The following is a 19,723-nucleotide window of genomic DNA, read 5'->3' as shown; positions in this document are numbered from 1 at the left end:
ACATGTCAAAAACCTGCCAACCCTGATATATATATATACAGTAGGGAACCGATTATCCGGAACGGTCGGGTCCAACGCTATTTCGGATAACTGATTTTTCCGGTTTTCTGAATCGCTACAAAAAGCCGTTTTTTTTATTGTTAAACACAACTAAAAAAAAAAAAAAAATTGGAAATAATCTTAAAAGTAAGAAAAAACGATGAAGTAATACACTAATGATTATTTCCAAAATGTTGGTAAGGTAAACATCTTTAAAAAAAGAAAAAAAAATCATAAAATCTTATGAGGAAAAAAAATTTTTTTAAAAAAAATGGCGAGAAAATTTATCGAATATCGTTCCGGTTTTTTGGTTTTCCGGGTTCCGGATAACGGGTTCTGTACTGTATATATATATATAATAATTCTTGAATTTCCTTTTTTTTACTTTCCAACTACTCTCATCCCTGTATTAAAATTTTCACAAAATCGTCAAAAAATATTGATGTTATTATGAAGTAAATATTTATTTTAATCTAGATCTGTGCAATTAGAGTTAAAGGGATTTTATTTAAAATCACTCTTCATATTATAATCTAACAGAGTTAATGAGAAAATTAACTTTACCAAATATATTTGTACTAAATATTGAAATTGTATAAAACTAATATAATATTAATATCACTATCTCACATGCTCAGATGTAAACGAACTAAATTTTCTCTTCGGCAGACGCTTCTTCCTTTATTCGTCCGAAATGAATATTTTATGTGCAGCAGTATAGGCTAAATACCAAATATTTATGTGTTGCGTCGCTAATTTAGAAGAAGAAAACTGTGTAAAAATTAATTCCACAAACTGTATCATGATGGGGGTTGGAAATAATGGTTCAAATGGTAAAAAACTACCAAGAAGAATTTTAGGAAAAACTTGTATCTTGTATGAAAAAGTGTCAACTATTTAGTGTGATGTAGGAGTTGTCAACAGCAGGCCTCTTACTTACATCTCAGAAGACTCACAACATTAATTCTATTTTCCCCATCCATGTTTCTTCAAGACATACATACTGTTGGTGTGCCAGATCTAGACTACATTGATAAAGTTAATATCAACGAAAGATGGTAATAATAGCAAAATTGGAGAAAAACATTTTGTTGAGAATTATTGTCTGCTTAATTTTAAAATTAAGTTTCTATTGTTGCTTTTTTGAGCTTGTTCATTCTTTTTTGTGGTGAATAAGCAAAAGGGCTTTGAATTTTATTTATTTAGTATTTATTTTTGAGCATTAATATATTTATATTTGCACAACTTTATATTTTTGAGTGTTTCAAGTTTTTTTTGATGAAGCTAGTATTTTATTTTTATATGTAAATAGAACTGTAAAATAAATCATTTTGTGTGTTGTAAGTTGTTTATGGAATAATCAAGAGCACTGAAATCATTAATTAATTCTGATTCGAAGTGCAAAACGGAATACATTTCGAAGATAATTCAGAGACAAATATTTTAATCTCCTGATGCAAAAACTGAGGAAAGTACAAACACTTAATGCAGTGTAATTACCACTAAGATTATTAAACATTAATTCACTTGTATATAGGACATGCTAACTTGATTCAGTCTTGGGGTACCCTTCCATAGAAGAAGGTTGACATCGTCACACATTCTCCACACCTAATAACTTTATATATAGTTTTAGTATGCTATGACAGTAAGTAGAGAATAGATAGTCCTTTGGGTCGAATCATATCCACATTTCCAGGGAAAAACAAGATTATCCAAGTAGTGAGAGTGAAAACAGTTAATGGTAAAATCGATAGACCAGTACAAAAGATTTATGTATTAGAGATATCTCATGCTAACCCATTGTTTATGAAAACGTCATTCAATGAAGTTAAGAAAAATTATTTAGTCATCACATTGACCGATGATGTTGATATATGTACTCCCCAAAACAGTAACTCTCCTTTAAAAACTATTGTGGGAAAAAGCTTATAAAATCTATATGCTATGAACTCTAGTTTTTTTTTTCTTTGTAAAATATAATATTATTGACTTATCAATTTTGACATAATTTTAAGTTAAAAAATTGTTATTTTGATTTCAAGATATCAAAATGGAAGGAGTAAGTTAAGAGTAGTCTTTTTTCTTTCTGGTTTTGACCTCCCCCTGAGTAGACTTAACTTTGATCAGGCTGAACTAGATCTTTAGAATTGGATTTTTCCTTTAACTTTATTTCTGTAATGCAGCTCTGTTTAACTTTGCTGTTTAGACCAGGTTTAAAGTTAAACCTCATTTTGAGAACTCAACCTAAAAGTCTGTTGGAAATTTTATGCAATGGTAATCATGTTATTAAATATTGATAACTTTTATATAATTGCAAAATAATTTTTTTTAAAAGGTACTTGAACTTTTTAAAACTGTTAGAGAAGTTAGTAAAGAGTTGTCCAGTCACAATAATTTGTCTGCTCAAGCCATGAAAACTGCTAGTGGTGTCACTTTGGATAGAGTTGTTTGTAATTCTCGTCAGTATGAGGTGTTATATGTTGGAAGAATCAAAGTAAGTTATTTTTTTTCCAGTCAAATAAATCTATTGATCTTGAAAACATATTTTATAATGAATATAGGTCTAAGCATTGTACTACAAAGTGTGTTAAATTATCATATTGTGCTGTAGCCTTATGAAAAATGCCATGGCCATTCAGACCAAATCATTTGGAAACGCTTTGGAAAAAAAAAATTATATTATGGCAAAAAAGCAGTAATTGATATTGAATTATTAAACTTTTCATTAAATATTAAAGTAACATGTATATTTTTTAAATATATGAGAACTTTATGTATGTTTGAATCTGAAATTTTGAAGGTAATGTATTTAAATACAAACTTATAATACACATATATTAATACTTATATTGTACTTATAATGATACATATTTTATACTCACACATATATTTTGATGTAAATTTCTATCTATGTAGGATCTCACATTATAGCAACTCTTCCAAATAAAGTCCCATTTGTTATTCCATAAATATAAATGCCCATTAGAACACTAAATCACTCATTTTAAAGTAGCTACCAAAATTAGGTTTAATTTTTTGTTTTGAAAATTTCTTCGAAAATAAGTTTAAAATATTTTTGTACATTTGATTTAGCAGAAGTTTCTAAGAAATTATTTGAACCACTATTTCTTTTAATGTTACCACAAGTAAAATGTGAAACATTTTAAATTACTACCGGAAAAGGGAGAAACGGCATATTACTATAGATTCTTATCCTGGGATGTCTTGATCTATAGTCGGAAAGTTGGTGAAGTATAGTTCTCTTTTCAATGATAAGCAAATGTGCATAATGCACTCACATGCAAAAATAGGCAAATTTACATTTATACATTTTAAAATCTATAGCAAAAAAGTTATTTTATTATTGATTTATCTGCTAGTTTCTTAACTGTTATTAAAGTATTGTTTAGTCAAAGTAAGTTTAGTGTCTTTTTATTTGTGAGTGAATATTTATGATGTTTATGATATAACAACTTCACCTTATTATGTACTTTGTTATTTGGTTTTCAGATGGTTTTCATCAACCACAAAGTTATAATATAGTTGACACAAATTTTTTAGTGTATAGATATGAAATACCTGGGTTCTTATAATTCAGGGTAAATGCTCTGGATATTTACTTGGATATTTATTTACTATACTTACTATTATGGGAAAAAGCTTATAAAATCTATATGTTATGAACACAAGTTTTTTTTTCTTTGTAAAATATAATATTGACTTGTATAAGTTCAATTTTGACAAAATTTTAATTAAAAAAGTAGTTATTTTGATTTATGAATAATTTGAAATTTCCAAAAATATATTTTTCTTAACAGTTTTACAGAATGCAAATATTTATAACACAAATTAGTTTTACATACGTTATCTATACTTATACTTTATTTACCAAAAAAAAAAAAAACAATCATTCAATTGAACATTCAATTATATTTGAAATCTTTGTTTTTTTCTTTTTTTTAAATTTGCATATAATAATAATAACCCTCATAAATATTAACATTTTGGTTTAGAATTTCCAATATTATTCTCAAAATTTAAATTTAACAATTTTAAACTTCTAAATAACTACTGAAGTAAGAAAATTTTGCCAAATATATATTTTTGAAATATAAAAATTTTAATTAAGTTTTATGTAATTTTAGTAAGTTTATTACTCTAAACAGAGTTCTTATTTTCTGCATACGAATAATACATAATTTTTTCGTCTGATCAACATTTAATTCTTATATGATGTTGATACAGTACAGTACAGAAACTTTTATTTGGTATCCAAGAAACCGGGGGAAAACTTTGTTTTCCTACCATTTTGAACTAGAATGATCGAAGCAAAATGTTTATATTCTGATCATTTTTGAAGTTCAGTAGAGAGAAAGCTGTTGGGTCTTTGATTTAAGAGAGGGAAATGCATTACACATCCTTATTAGTGAACAGAAAGTGGAACTGTAATAAAAAAAATTGCATCACTATACTACGTAAATATTATAAAGTAAGCGTAAATGAATTGAAATATGAAAATGGTTAAAATACAGCTATTTGTAATCAATAATTAAGTAGGAGTATAGTTAGCTGTATTGTAATGTGTAGATTCATCCTTCCTAGTATATGTTATGAGGTAGTGCTACAATCGCACATACTAACTTCTACTTTTACTTAGTATAAAAACTACTGCTTCTACTTTCTTCTCAGATATTTTAATTGAGATGTCAACAAGAATGGTCTACAATACTAAGCTAATTGTATTTTTATTACCTGTTATGTTTGGAATTTGTTTTTAAAGCTTATATTCCTAATCGTTTGGTTATTGAGGATGTATCAACAAACACTAACTCATTAATATTGACCTTCACTACAATGTTGACCCAGACGTGATATGAACTCATCTACCTCGACAGTTACACCCACTTTGATTAGAACACGTCTATTTTGATGGATGGTCCACATTGATCAGTTTACTCGTTATTTGTGACTGCGTCATTGTCTTCGTCACATTGTTGCTACTCAATCTCTATTGAACACAACGAGACCCTGCACACACTTTGCTTCTAATAGCAACACGAGAGCGACCATACACAACTGTGAACTTAATACAGCTCTCACGGCTAATGCTCTATTCCCGGTAAACTTAATACAGATCTCACCACCCGTGCTCAAAATCTGGTAAACTTAATACAGCTCTCACAGTCTTTTGCAAAAATGACAATGAATTAACTAGTGATATCCAGACATCAAAATCTATCCCTGATAAAATTCTGGTACGGAGTATTGTGGCATAACTAACATTACAATTATTCACTAGGTGGCCGGGATAGCCTGGTCGGTAGGGCGTTGGGCCCATGTCCAAGAGATTGTTGGTTCGATTCTCGCCGGCCGAAGACTCCCCGTGTAGTAAAATGGTGACTGATGCATGTTATATCTGTCGAGTGTCAAAGTCCTTCATGTTCCCATAACAAATCAATACCTTTGGGGGTACTGATCCAGGAGTTTCCTTGTCCTCTGGATTGGTTCAAAATTACAAAGCTACGGAGTTGAACATTAGTAGTCGTAAACCCATGAAATTGGGTCAGCTGTTCAACGATAGTTATAAAATAAAAATAAAATTATTCACTAGTATATAAGCCATGTTAACTCTTGGGTATCTATCTTGGGGTAGCTTTTCATAGATGAAGGTTGACATTGTCGATAACACTCACCCCAAAGTATAAAACCTTTTATCTGGTTTCTAGAAAACCGGGAATAACTTTGCTCACTTTCCCTGTCATTATTAAACTGGATCAACTGAGTCATCCTTGAAGCTGAGTAGATGAAAAGGTAGGGAATTCCTTTTTCTCCCCGTTCAATCAGATGTAAAGGAGGGGTACTTAGATAAAATGAAATGAACCAAATCACTTGACTCACCTGAAATGACAGCGTATACGTAACAGTGAGTTTGGAAACTAAATGCTGAAAAATGGGGTGCTCTTCCGGTAGAAAAACCAACAGCTGTCCATCCAATTTTCAATGCCTGAAAGTTGAATGGAATAACGCAATCGTGAGAAAAGTGCGCCTGAGCAAAAAAATTCTCCTGGATGGAAAATCAGTTTCAGCCAGATTAATCACTAGGTAGATTGGAGAAATTTTAACCTTTTTTTTTATTCATGTTTTTTTTAATTAATTTTTTATTTATAATTTATTATTTTTTTTTTTTTACTTTTGAAAAAGAAATCAGATGTAACAAATGATTACATATTTATCTTTTACTTTACGAGAGGAAAATATCAGCAAACAGAAGGTGGTAGGGAAAGTATAAGAAAAATACATTACTCTTACTTTACTATATAAATATAGTAAAGTAAGAAGAGTAAAGGGAAAATACAAATTTTTAATTGGAATGCTGAAACAGCTAAAATACGGCTATTTTTTATTATACAATATTAAAAGTTGAAATATATAGTCAAGCTGTATTGAATATTTTTTTAGCGATCCAGAAAACTGGGAAATTCAGACATCTAGGATAGCTATGCTCCCCAGTTTTCTGGATAATTGGTTCTCTACTGTATTTGTTCCTCAAAAATTCTCAAATTTCACCATTAAAATTACCTTAAGTTTTTTCTAAGTTTATATATCCTTAATCCTAATTTATAAAAAATTGAGTTTAAGATTTGTATAATTGCTATTTTCGTAAAAGTGTACCCATGCTAGCTTGGAGATTTCATTACTTTTATATGTTAGCATAAACATAGTTGGCATGTTTATTTTACTCGTTGGAAGAAATAAGTTACTTAATTAGAAGGAAATTGTTCTTTTTCATTTAAAATTACATGTTTAACATAGTTAAAGTATCACATTATAGTGCAATAACTAATTTTTATGAAAACTGAAATTTATTAATACTTGGATGAATATACTAATGAAAAAAAATTTTTTTTCTGAAAATTATTTGCTTAATAAATATTTCTACTTTATAATATTTAATTACAAATAATCTCATTTTTTAAAATTGACTTACTATAAGTTATAGTTTGATTAGGATGGAATAACTGAGTTTACAAACAATTAACAAAAACATACAGTTTATCATTGATAAATCTGAACTTAATTTCACATACAATAAAAATCATGCATTCCTAAGAAGATATTTAACTACATGTTCATGCATATAACTTTGATATATATTATAAATCTAGTAAAAATAAACTTTTTCTACCCTAATTTTATATACAAATAAACATTAAATGAATGAAATATTTTACTATATTTAAATAATAACAGTTAAGGTACATGTTTATAGTTACTTCTCATTACATGATGCTAAAATTAACCATTGTATTAACTGATCTTTTAAAACTCACGAACTATTTTATCTTACTTATTACAAGATATTTTGACTTCAATAAATATTTAATTAGAATGTAATGTTGTAAATTTCCTTAAAAAATGATTTAAAATAATTAATATTTCATTTAGAATTGAAAACAATAAATAAGAAAGTAACAAATGTAATTCAGTTGTACAAGATAATTTTTAAACTATAATTATCTCTTAATCTATACCTAAATATGAAACTGTAATCATGTTGTACAGGATGGTTGTTAAAATTAAACTGATGTTACTCAAAGGCTTCTCACTCCAGATCTACTGAATGAATCTAATATATATGTTAAGATAAGGGCATGGTGCGTAACGTTTTTAAAAAGTGCTTAAAGGTGTTTATTTTCGATTTTCGTTTTTTAAAAGCCCTTAAAGGGGCTTTTTTTTTATGGGGTGTTTTTTAAAAATGCTTAATTTTCCCTTTTCGGAAATGATTTTTTTTCTTCATGTCAATTTTCGCTATGTGTTATGTTAAAGCGTGGTTTTCACAGTCAACCATAATCCTTTTCGGCATACCGTCGGTCCGTAACGTGTGATAGCACCAATCATGTTACATATTTGATGAAATACTTGGGAGTCTACTGAGCTGGTTTCATTTTCCACCCTCTGAAATCAGACAGAAAAATGTACTAAAAGCGCTGTACTACTAAAAGCATATTTAGTGATGCATGCAGCTATATGCATATTGTTGATTAAAAAGGTCTACACACGGAGCATGTATATCATAATCAAATAAAAATTTATATTGTTAAATTTTTGTGCTGGTATCTTTTTCTTAATTTCTTTTTTTAAAATTCTGGTACAGTCGCACCTGAGAGCAAAATTTTGGACCATTTTTTTCAAAGGATACTTTGGCCCTATGATCTTAACCCCTTGACTGCCGCGTGCGTATATATACGTCTTGAGCAGATGATACGTTAACTGCCGCAGGCATATATATACGCTTTCCTGCGTTACACTGCTATAAATAGAACTACATCCTTACTGCAGAATGCAGTAAAATGACCTTGAAAGTGTTTGCTTTGCGAGTATTACTAATTTCGGAGGAGGGGGAATGGGAAAAGGATTTTATGGGAAAGTGATATTGTATTAATCACTTGCGTGTCTCTATTTGAGTAAGGTCGGGTTTATTCTTTTTTCGTTTCCCGTGAGTATTTGGTGCTTTTTTATTCTTTCCACCAACGTCTTCAAAGAAAAATGCATCGCGAAAATGTGCTGTTTGTTCAAGAAAAAAAATTCGCTGTGAATCCCGCTATCAGTACAATGAATGTAATGTTGGTTTATGTGTCGAACCATGTTTCAAGATTTATCATACAACAGCTAAGTTTTAACATCCTTTATATTGTGTTTTTATTATTTAATTTAAATTTTGTATTTTCTTTCTTTCCTTTTTCTTGTCTTGTTCATTTCCCCCCACCAAAACACCGTGTAAGGAAGTGCACTTGAGCGAAAAACAGTGGCACTGGGGAGTGAATCACGTAAATTTTACTCGGCAGTTAAGGGATTATTAGAATCTGTTCAGTAGAACTAAAACTACAAGCATCTGAGTACCAGCAATTTATTTACAACCTTTTTGTAAACTGTAAATACTTTTAACTTGTATTCTGAAAGATCAGCAGTTTTCTGCTCATAGTTTAAGAGCGAACAACACAGTAAAAGCCTGTAAAAAGAATTTTTTAAGGAATTTTGCTATAATGGTGATTAACTTAATGTATACATATTTTTTTCATCTTATTGTACATATTTTAATCTTCATTTTATCATGTTTCAAATACAAAAGTTTGGAAATTGGAACTTATGTTACTCAATGTTTAAAGTTCATTTTTTAAATTATCCATTGCTTGCTCTTAAGTTGAAAAAAAGTCTTCCAAATTAGATTTTTTTAAAACTACATGAATGTAGTTTTCACTGAATTGAAAAAATAACATAAAATAAGTTACATTTTTGTGGGTTACTCAATATCAGTCAACTCTGTTAAAAAATCCCTAAGTACAGCAAAAATTATATTAATTGTGAACATTGTGTCAAAATTTAAAGTAAATCTTTTGAAAATTGAATTAAAGATACAGCAAGTAAGAGAAACAGTTTCGAATAAATTGTGTTCAAAGTAATCAATAATCTTTATAAATATATAAAATTTTACAGCTGTCTATTTATATTGAAAGTACCATTAGCTCTTTTTCTTGCATAATTGAAACAAATTATTTAAATATAATAGTTAAAATAATAGCTTTTTACTGTGATAGGTGTGAGCAATTAATCAACTGAGTTGTCATTTTTTAGGATTGGATAAGCAATTAATCAAATTATTAAACAGCAATCTATTAATCAACACAAGTTCACTTGTTCATATATGTCACAGCTTGTACTACATTGTGCATGAGATGGTGCTATAACTTTAAAATTTTTAGAAAATAAATTCAATATTTTGGTACAATATTCTTAAAACAATTAACTGTTAAAAAATGCAATAACTTTTTTTTATTATTTTTTGTAAATTTTACTGTGTTTTCATTTTAAAAAATAACTTGTAATAATAAAAACAAAATTGTATGTATTATTTCTTATATCCTAAATGATGTTTGAAAATGTTGCAAAATACTACTGCATATTAAAAATAAAAATGTTTGATGCAGGATTGAATGAACAAAATATTAATAAATTTCAAATCAAATTTTAAACTAACACTTGATGAAAGTTTTAAAAATTAAATCTTAACATTTAGTTTAAATTTGAATGCTACAAAACACAGTTTAAAGAGATTTAATAATTTTAAACAGTTATCTGTAATCATTTCATGTTCCTTTCAGTTTTTGTTCTTATTTATTTTTTAAACTTTTTCATTTTTTTCTGGTCTTTAACCACTTTTCTGAAAGAAGTTTGTTTTTTCAGGATGATTGCCTAATTATGTGCTTAAATTATTTCAAGTACTAATTTAACTGTGTAAACCAAGTGATTAAGAACCTAAGAATACTTGAAATAAGTTTTTTAAATATAATAAATTCATAAAAAGAATCTTACTAAGTGCAAAATTGTATTATATAGAACAATCGTGATCACATCAAGTCGCTTTATTCTAATTTGATATTAAATGCCTAAATATTATTGAAACAAATAATTACAGTTATTTTGTGTATTAGCTTTTAAAGTTATTATTATTTTTTTTTTTTAAAGTTATAAAATAACATCTTTTATTTATTTTTAAAATGAAATTGTTCTGAATGTTTTAGGTATCTGGTAAAAGAGCTCACCCTAATTTTATTGATGAAGCTGTAGAAAAATTTCGGCTCTTTGAACTTGAAAAAAGCTACAAAAATAAACATTCTGAAAAGGTTACAAGCAATTTATTTCTCAGGTTGAAGAAAAGTTCTGGCAAAAATGAAGTTGAGAAAAAAATCAGTAAAGAAGACTTCAATTTTAGTAATGGAGTAAGGCTTTTTTTGCAATTAGCACTTCTTTAAATGTTCTTTTCTTTTCATATTCATAAATATGCTACAAAATTTTAAAATTTATTTTAAATTTTTTCTATTTTCTTAAAATTACAAGCTTATACAAAGTGTTGCATAATGAACACCCTTAGTATGTATGTTACAACCCTTGTAAAAATTGAAGTCAGAAAACTATGTACATTAGGCATCACAAATTAATAATTAAATTAGAAGAAAAACTTTGTGTATTCTGACCAATCAAAATTGAGAACTAAATGATAAAAAGAGGATCAAAATAATAATATTAAAATTAGTTTTTAAAATCTAATGCAACAAGTGTCTTACTGGATTTTAGGACACACCCTTCAGCTTCATCCTAAGTAAACTGGTTTTCTATGATTTTATTTCCCTCTTTTCTCTAATTGATTTCAATAATAGTTGGATAGTTTTTGTTCTTAGGTACTTATGCATATTTTATGTACTGATCCCTAATATATATGGACATAAGTTCCTATGCAATTTTAATCTTGATGTGTTCTAACAACCCTAGAATTTTATCTCAACATTTATGTGACCCCTGTTATATCTAACGTTTTTAAACTTTTTCATTTGACAAAAAGTTGATTAAAAGTGTCATTATTTAACAAAAATATGTTGCTTTAGGTGCAAAACTAATTTCAGATTTGAAATCCCTGCATGCAAATTAGGCAGCATCAAGTACTTGTCTAAATGCAACAAAAAATTTGTTTCCCAGTGTTATCATTATGCTTAATTTTTATGAACAGCTTATAAATTGCTCATTTTTACACTGTTTGTTTTATTCCAGGTTCATTACATAAAATGTATCTTTTTCCAAAGGCTATTAATAAATTAAGGACTCTTATAGGGGTAATATAGAGAATATATTTAAGTTTTCAATAAACATAATTTGTTAAATTAACTTGCAGTGAAATATTTTATTGACTGATAAATAGCTGTAGTTGATTAAACTAATGAGATGTTCAAAGATTTAATAAAAATTATATTTAGTGTGTTTTGTTGTGATCTACTGTGTTTAAAACAAATAAATAAATGATTTTTAAAACATTGCAATTTCTTACAATGTTTGCCGGGATGCCAACTATCTGTGTTTTGTGGGAAAATATCTTCTAGTGGTTATAAATTTTATATTTTAACGTATAATTTATAGTTTAGTATATTTGATTTAAAGTTATTTTTCCACCACTTAATTTAAATGATTCAAAAGTTCATATAAAACACCATTTTGTTCCAGTAATTTAATCTTCTGTTACACTGTGAAATGTTTTACAAAAAGCATAGTTGGCAGCCTTGTATTTATTTTTCTGTTTAGTAATGAAATTTAAGAACTTTTTATATCATTTAATTAAGTTAAATGTTTTTTAGGGTAATAATGATCTCCTAATCTCGCCAATTACTGACATTTGTAAGTTAGATGTTGGATTTTCAAATCTGAACCAATATTCCCTGAGTAGCAGTCAAAGTATGGATCTATCTTCTATTAAGTCATCTCTTCACGTTCCTGGATCTTCACTTATCACTCATACTCAAAGTCTAGATACTCCAGGTTGTGTAAACATTATTCATGATCTTAGAGACAGTAATCCTAGTGTTGTACTGAGAGATCGAGTGCGATCTTGTAGTGGAGATTTTCCTAGTACAAAGCAAACACCACTTTTTGTTTTTAATCGATCTGAAAAAGATGACGTTCGCCGACCTCGAGCTTATACTAGTCCTTCTCCTACTGAGTCTCGACAAACCAACAGAACAATGTTGTTTCTAATTGGTCGAATGGAAATTTGTTTAATTGGAACAGATAAGAAACAGATGCTTTTGAATAAAACATTCAGTGACATTTCTCATTGTTCACAAGTATGATATTATATTTATATATGTAGAAACAAGTATGATATATATATACACACAGTGGAGCATCGTTAATACAACGATCGTTTATAAGACGTTTACATTTATACAATATTTTAGTGTGGTCCCAATTCATTCCTATTCATTTTAATGTAAAAATATAATGTTTATCGGTCACACAAAATCGATTATATGTCAGTTTTCCGCTTTTGCTCGTGTTTATTTTTATTTTTTCTTGTGTATTTTAAAAACGGGTGGAATTTTCCAACATGAATGGCACAGAAATGAGCGTGTGTAAATGTAGCACATGGCAACAATGTGGGGTGGTGGGGGTAGAAAAACAAATGTGTAACGGATTGCACGAAGAAGGGGAATTCCTTTTTGAAGAAGGTGAGCAGATTTCCCAACCTGGTTTATTGCTATGGCTAGTTAAGGACATTCTTTCCTTATCAGTGCACTAGCACTACAGATATTTTTTTTCGTTCTTTGCTAAAAGTACTGTTTTGTTCACATCGTTTTTCAGACATGTCTCGAAAACGTAAGTCTATCTCGGTGAAAGAAAAAATTTAAACTTTGAAGAGATTCAATAAAGGTTCACCAGTAAGGTCAAAAGCTGACTTGGCTGAAATGGTGGGTATTCCAGTTTCTACCTTAAAGTCTATTCATGATCGTCAAATAATGGAGGAACATGCTAAAGCCTGTGGATCTTCGGCATCAAGGAAAATGCGAGTGCAAGAAGGTAAATTTCCTGAAATGGAAAAGGTTTTGCTTCAGTTTTTCAATCAGTGTTGTGCGACAAATATTTCAGTATTGGTCCAATGTTCAAGGAAAAAAGTAAAGAAATCGCAATGAAATTGATGATACAATAATTAATGATGATGATTAGAATTTGCTCCCAACAGAGACAACTTTTGATGAATACATGGATTGCGATGAGAATGTAGTAATGTCAGTGGTTTGCACTGTGGATGAGCTTATTCAGAACACACAGTCTGAGCCATATAGTGACTGTGAGGAGAACGAGGAATGCCAAGAAGTTGTTACGCCATCTTTTCAAGATGCAATGAATTCCATTAAAACACTAAGAATTTATTTTCTTTACCACAATACTAGCGAAAAAACTTTTCAGGACCTTGATTCATTACACAGGTCATTAATTACAGCTTAAAGTCAATCATCACGGCAAACAACCGTAGATAATTTTTTCTGTAAACTTTGCGTAAAATAATTAAAGTGAAAAAAACCCAACAAATTTTGAGTATTAAAAAAAAAATATATATATCTATATAAAGGTTACGTACCTTTAAATTGCTTACTGTAATTTTTCTTTTATTTGTTTGTTTTGCATTGTTTAATTTAGAAAGTTATGTAAATCATCACGTTAAACATTGAAATTAACTGAAAACAAAGTTCTAGTTTTAGAAGTACAAATCGATTATAAGAGGTTATCGTTTATGCGACGTTTTTTTAGAGGTGGTCCCTTCGGCGTCGTATAAACGATGCTGCGACGCATATACAGTGGAGCATCGAAAAATCCCAGATCAGATATATATATATTGGTTTATAAATTTTTTGATTAGGTACTTTTTCTCTTTAACTTTCTCTACAGTTGCCTTAGAAGTGATTTATTTCTTAAAGATAAAATAACTTATATAAAAGAAATTTAAAAATTAGCCCTTATTCATTGTAGTTGTTCTACTGAATGATATAATAATAATGATTTTGTTTGCTTTTTATTTAATTTTACTCTAAGCTATAAAAATAACATTGTCAAATAAATTTTAAAGTATAATTCTAGTAAATATTTTGGAATTTTTTAAGTATATTAGGGTGTAATACTAATTAAGTTAAGTTTTTTAACTAGTATTTCTCAACTTATGTCCAATTAATGCTGCTCTCTGTCCTAGGATATCCAGTTACCCTTATTTTTGATCAGATGTTTAACAGAAAAGTGCAAACAATGCAAAGATAAACTGAAAAGTAAACATGAATGTTTCAAACACTAATAAAAAATATCAAAGGGTTGTAAAATTAAAATAATTAGAATGATGCTAAATTGCTTAAATGAATAATAGCCAAAAAAAAAAGTTGAATCACCTCGTCTTAAAGCCATGTACAAATCAATAGCAATCATACATGGGAGCGTTACTATGAAAAAGTAACAAGTAAAAGTATTAAAAGCAGAAGTAGCGAGTAGGAAGTAAAAAGTTTTGATTTTAGAAAGTAACAAATAAAAATTACAAGTTCAAAACAAAGAAAATAACGACTTTAAAGTACATTTCGACGAAATTGAATAATTTTAATTAAAAAAGTTTAAGAAAAATATTTTTTTATTTAAAGGGAATTAAATTTTAATATAAATGTATAAATTTTTAAAATACAGGAAAATGTTATAAAATTCATTGAAATAGTGAATTGTTGAGATGTCAGCCAACGTCACTTCCCGTCATCACTAATGAATGAATCCATGACGACAGTTTTTAGTTGCAAAACAGTGGCACTTCTGTCTTGATCCAGAGAGAGTATATAAGGACTTGACTTATTGATATTTGCTGTTATTCTTCTGTTTACCTTTTCCTAGCATGTTATTTTATTATACTTATGTTTTATCGTTAATTTATTAAACATAGTTTAAATCATCATGATTCTTCCTTGAGTATACCTGGTCAAGAAGCACACAGTTTAATATGAATGCTGAAAATATCCAGAAACCAAACCAAAAATAAAAATTCAGTGTTTGCATATAGAAAGGAGTTTTAAATTATGTTAATTTTAAAACCACCAAGTTTTTAGAATTTTTTTTTTAACTTTCAGCTGTAAATTTGTTGAACAAATTCAATGACATAATTTTTGTTTAAAGAAATAAGTAAATAAATAAATAAATAGAAATTGTCTTTATATACCGGTAACCCTTTAAAATCTATTAAATTAAAAATTATAGTTAATTTTTATGAAAGTTAAAAATAATAATTTTAGAATACATTAAAGAAAGAAAAAAGAAATACTTTTACTGACATCACACATGCAACATCACTTACAGGCGAGAGGGGAAAGGAGACTCCTGAGAAGCAGAAAAATTCTCATTGTTAGTTTATATAAATGTTAACCACAGTCCCCTAATTAAAATAAATTCTAAGAAAGTGAGTAGTTTGTTTTGGTTTGCCGAGAAAATAAAGACATATTTGTTTATCTTTTGTGATTGTATAAAAATTCACCAAAATTTTAGAAAAAGTAATTTTTAAAAAATTTTTTTTTTAAATATTTAAAAAAATTTTTTTTTATTTTTTTATCTTTAGTCAAAAGTGGATGCAAAAAAATTATAATTTTACTGAGATTAGTTTTTCTTTTATATTGAAAAATTCAAAATTCAGTTTTTATGAACTATTTAATTATTCCAAAAGTAATTTGAAATTTAAACAAACTGAGACAATTTTAGATAGTGCTTAGTTTTAAAATAATCTTAATTGTTCTGTTTATAATTTTCACTAAACTAAATTATAGGTTGCTGAATTACGTGATCTTTGACATAAAATAATTTAATAACTAGTGACTGCATCAACATTTTGATACCAGAATTTTTTAAAAACATTTCTCTGCAAATGTAGAAAATTTAATATATTTCATTAAATAGTTTTTATGACACAGAAAAGCACACTTGGTAAAGAGTTTTTGAAACGCTAGTGATGGCGGCAGTAACTTGTTTTATTACTTAGTTTGGAGATTAAACATATTTTGCTAGGGAAACACGAACTCCTTACAAACATTTCCACTTCTGAATTTGAAACATGTGTAAACTTGTGTTTTACGCTAGATAAAGATATGCAAGTATAATGTTAAAAATAGACAAATTGCAAAAAAAGAATCCATCTTAGTGCTTGAATAAATCTGCACTGTGTGAGCTATGGTGTATTAATCGATAATAATATTAATATTACTCTAATCTCTGAATGCCTAGGTGTGAGCAGTTCATTTTAGACAAATTCCAGTTTAAAGTGATTGTGAAAACTAATCCATTTCATGAAGTATTATTAAAATAAAATATATAAACTAAAGTATTGAACAATAATCAAGCGAATGAGATCTGAAATAAACTACTTACTGCAAAAGCAGTTAGTTCCGGGTTTTTGTGACCTGGTATATATTCTGCCAATAAACTGAAAATAAAAAATATGCTTAAATTTCTAATAACTTTTGGAATAATTATTTTGCAGCTGCTGCTTTTGCTTGTAACGCAAAAGTGAGCAGGGGTAGAGCTTCTAATATAAAGTAAAGTAAGGCATTCCTGCCAGGGGGCTCATGGAGGTTAAGCCTCCACAATTTTGTGACTAACAGATGATTGTGGCAATGTGGTCAGCATTGAGCACAGGTCACCTTTACTTCCCTGACAACTTGGTACCCATCGATCTGAAGCAGGGTGGGCTTCTAGCTGCCACTGGGGATTGTACCCCAGTTCTTCATAATGACAGTTCAGTGCCTTAACCACTGAGCCATCATGGCTCAGTTCTAATATAATTAATATATATATCAGAGAGTAAAACTGAGGTATTAAGCAAGATCGAGGTAGAGACAGTGAGGGAAACAATCTGAAAAGGTTGGAAAGCATTGTGAGCAAGGGAGGGATCTCCCTATTTAGTTTAGCGAAAACTGTTACCAGTAGAATTATATCTTTTGTCAATATGCTGACAATTAACAATACATCTTAATTTTCTTAAATTTCTAAAATTCAACGAAGCAATCTGAAATCAATTTCATAGACAGTCCTGGGAGTGGCGAACAAAAGCAAGGACTTTTTTAGAAAATGTAATTAACACATTATTATTGCTGCATATTCCTAATGGACAATATTTTTATTTTCCTTATGGTTATGTTAATCCATTAAAACTTGGTGAAAAAATGTATGCTTTTTACTTAAAAAAAAATATATTAAAATTTCAAAAAATCATGTCCTCTTTTTAGAACTGTACTCTTGGTATAACTGGTGATTGTTCAATAAGTACTGCACTGAGTTAACTGTTAAAAAAATTATATTTTTGTTGTCTAATTGCATCGTTTTCATTTTTCGAGATTTTTCTGAAATCTAGAAATTGATTCAGTTTGAAAATGCTTGTCTGTTTAAAATATTTTAAAACTTTCAAATAGATTGCAAAAAACTTTTTCATAAATAAAACTTAAATATTTTTCACTTTGTCTGAGGCTCATGTAACAATAATTTTAAAATATTTGTGTTTTTACCCTCATCACAAGGCAGTCAGATTAGCCAACAGATAATTTTTACGAAATAATGAGAATATTAAAACTACGGTCATTTTGCGGCTTAGACATCTTTAATCCCTTAAAGCAAGAGTTTTTTTTTTTTTAAAAACTGGTAAAACATAGTTTTTTTACACGAAATGAATATATAGGTATAGTGTAAGTTATTTTTACTAGAACGGAACTCAGATGGGCATTAGAAATAAAATAATGTGACATTCAAGATTGTCCATGTGAGACATGGGTATACATTTTTTCTTGGCATATAACTTTAACCATTCAAAATAAAGTGATATTGTCTTAAGTTTTAGCAGAACTTCTTTAATTATAAAAAAAATCAGATAATTTAACTTTTATAGATAACACAATGTTAAATAATTAATACTTACATGAGTTATGGCGTTTGGTATTTAAAAAAAAGAAATATTTTCTTAACTTACCAAAAAAGGACTAGATGGTTCTAAAAGTATTTTTTACTATTGTGAGCAAGCAACTCTTGTGACAGAATGACCAAAAAATATGGTTATCCTGGTGAGTTCATTTGAAGTTGAGAGTGTTCCTCTGTGGTTTAACAATTCCTTAAGAAAAAGACCCCCAGAAAATTTTGTGTCTGAAATTCAAACAAAGGACCCTCAGGATGAGCCATGGCACTTGAGAGAAAATAGAAGCTCAGAAAGGAGTCTGACAACCCTTTTCCTGAAGCAATAATGATAAGATAGTGATATTTGAAACTAAGAATGTTCCCAACGGTCAGCAAAGGTAAGCATATATCACTCAGGCAGGGGATGAGTAAAGGATAATTTGGTAGCAGTGAAGTACAGGGGATTGATTTGAAAACAAGGATAGAAATAATATATATATTTTTTTTAATCAAGAGAAGAAGATTCTATCCGAATTTTTTGTTTCTATATTAACAAAAATGTTTCAATAGAAACAGAACTGTCAAGCAGATGGGGTGGTTGTTAATTTCTAGGAACTTACAGGTGTTGCTTGTAACATGTTGTGACTTTCGACCTTTTTTTGCTCCACCCATTGTGGTCAGATGGAACAAAAAAATACTTTTTTTGTTAGAGAAGGACAAAGGATGCAAGAATGGTTGACGATAAAATAAATTCTTATTACAAATCATTCGTTTTTAAGTTTTCTTCTAAGAAATGGAGATTTAAAACAAAATTAATGTCAATTTATTTTTCCTCTTTAAATTTTTCCGGGATTGGCCCCGGTGTTCTGGCTCGGCCAGTCCTCTGGCCTTCTCCTTTTCAGGAAATTGCAGTTCTTAAAGGTGTTTAGAAAAAGTTAACTGTTCAAAAATACATGATTAACTAAATTTATAAATAAAAGAAAATAAATGTAAAGAATTTTTTAGAGGAAAATTTTTAAAAAAATTCAGAGAAAAGTCCACATTCTCGTTACAAGTACTTTTTCCCAAAAAAAGTAACAGAAAAGAAGTAAAATTAATAAATTTAAAAGGTAATGAAGTGCAAGTAAAAGTATTGCCATGTATGATCGTAATATAGAAAAATCGATCCGAAAAATTGTAGAATCAAGACATCCGTTACAATATCTGCCTAGAAAAAAAGATGACATAAGTCCGCATAAATACCAGATGAAATCTGCATAAATCAAGCTCACCAAGAAGTAATTGCTCAGATCAGCACTTATTTTCATGTCGTAAAATTTTATTAAAAATATCAGGATTTTATTGATTTGATTCAATTTTATTTCCGTAATTTTTTTCAGGGAAAAATTTTGGTAATTTTGTCGCATTT

At 28.6% G+C, this 19,723-nt stretch overlaps 1 protein-coding gene across 1 annotated transcript in view; it reads left to right on the top strand.

The window, feature by feature from the left end:
* Window positions 1–19,723, top strand: part of LOC107436388 (TBC1 domain family member 1) — a 90,556-nt gene that overhangs the window by 8,302 nt on the left and 62,531 nt on the right. The window contains exons 2-4 of the mRNA XM_016048090.5: window positions 2,378–2,536; window positions 10,623–10,820; window positions 12,225–12,710. Of these exons, the coding sequence (XP_015903576.2) occupies window positions 2,378–2,536; window positions 10,623–10,820; window positions 12,225–12,710 (843 nt within the window). The remainder of the gene's footprint in view (window positions 1–2,377; window positions 2,537–10,622; window positions 10,821–12,224; window positions 12,711–19,723) is intronic.

This window comes from Parasteatoda tepidariorum, chromosome 11 (assembly GCF_982258835.1).
Source record: "Parasteatoda tepidariorum strain Cologne lab strain chromosome 11, Ptep-v5.0, whole genome shotgun sequence".
NCBI lineage: Eukaryota > Metazoa > Arthropoda > Arachnida > Araneae > Theridiidae > Parasteatoda > Parasteatoda tepidariorum.
The sequence above is the reverse complement of the archived record's forward strand: the minus strand, read 5'-3'. Positions and strand labels throughout refer to the sequence as shown.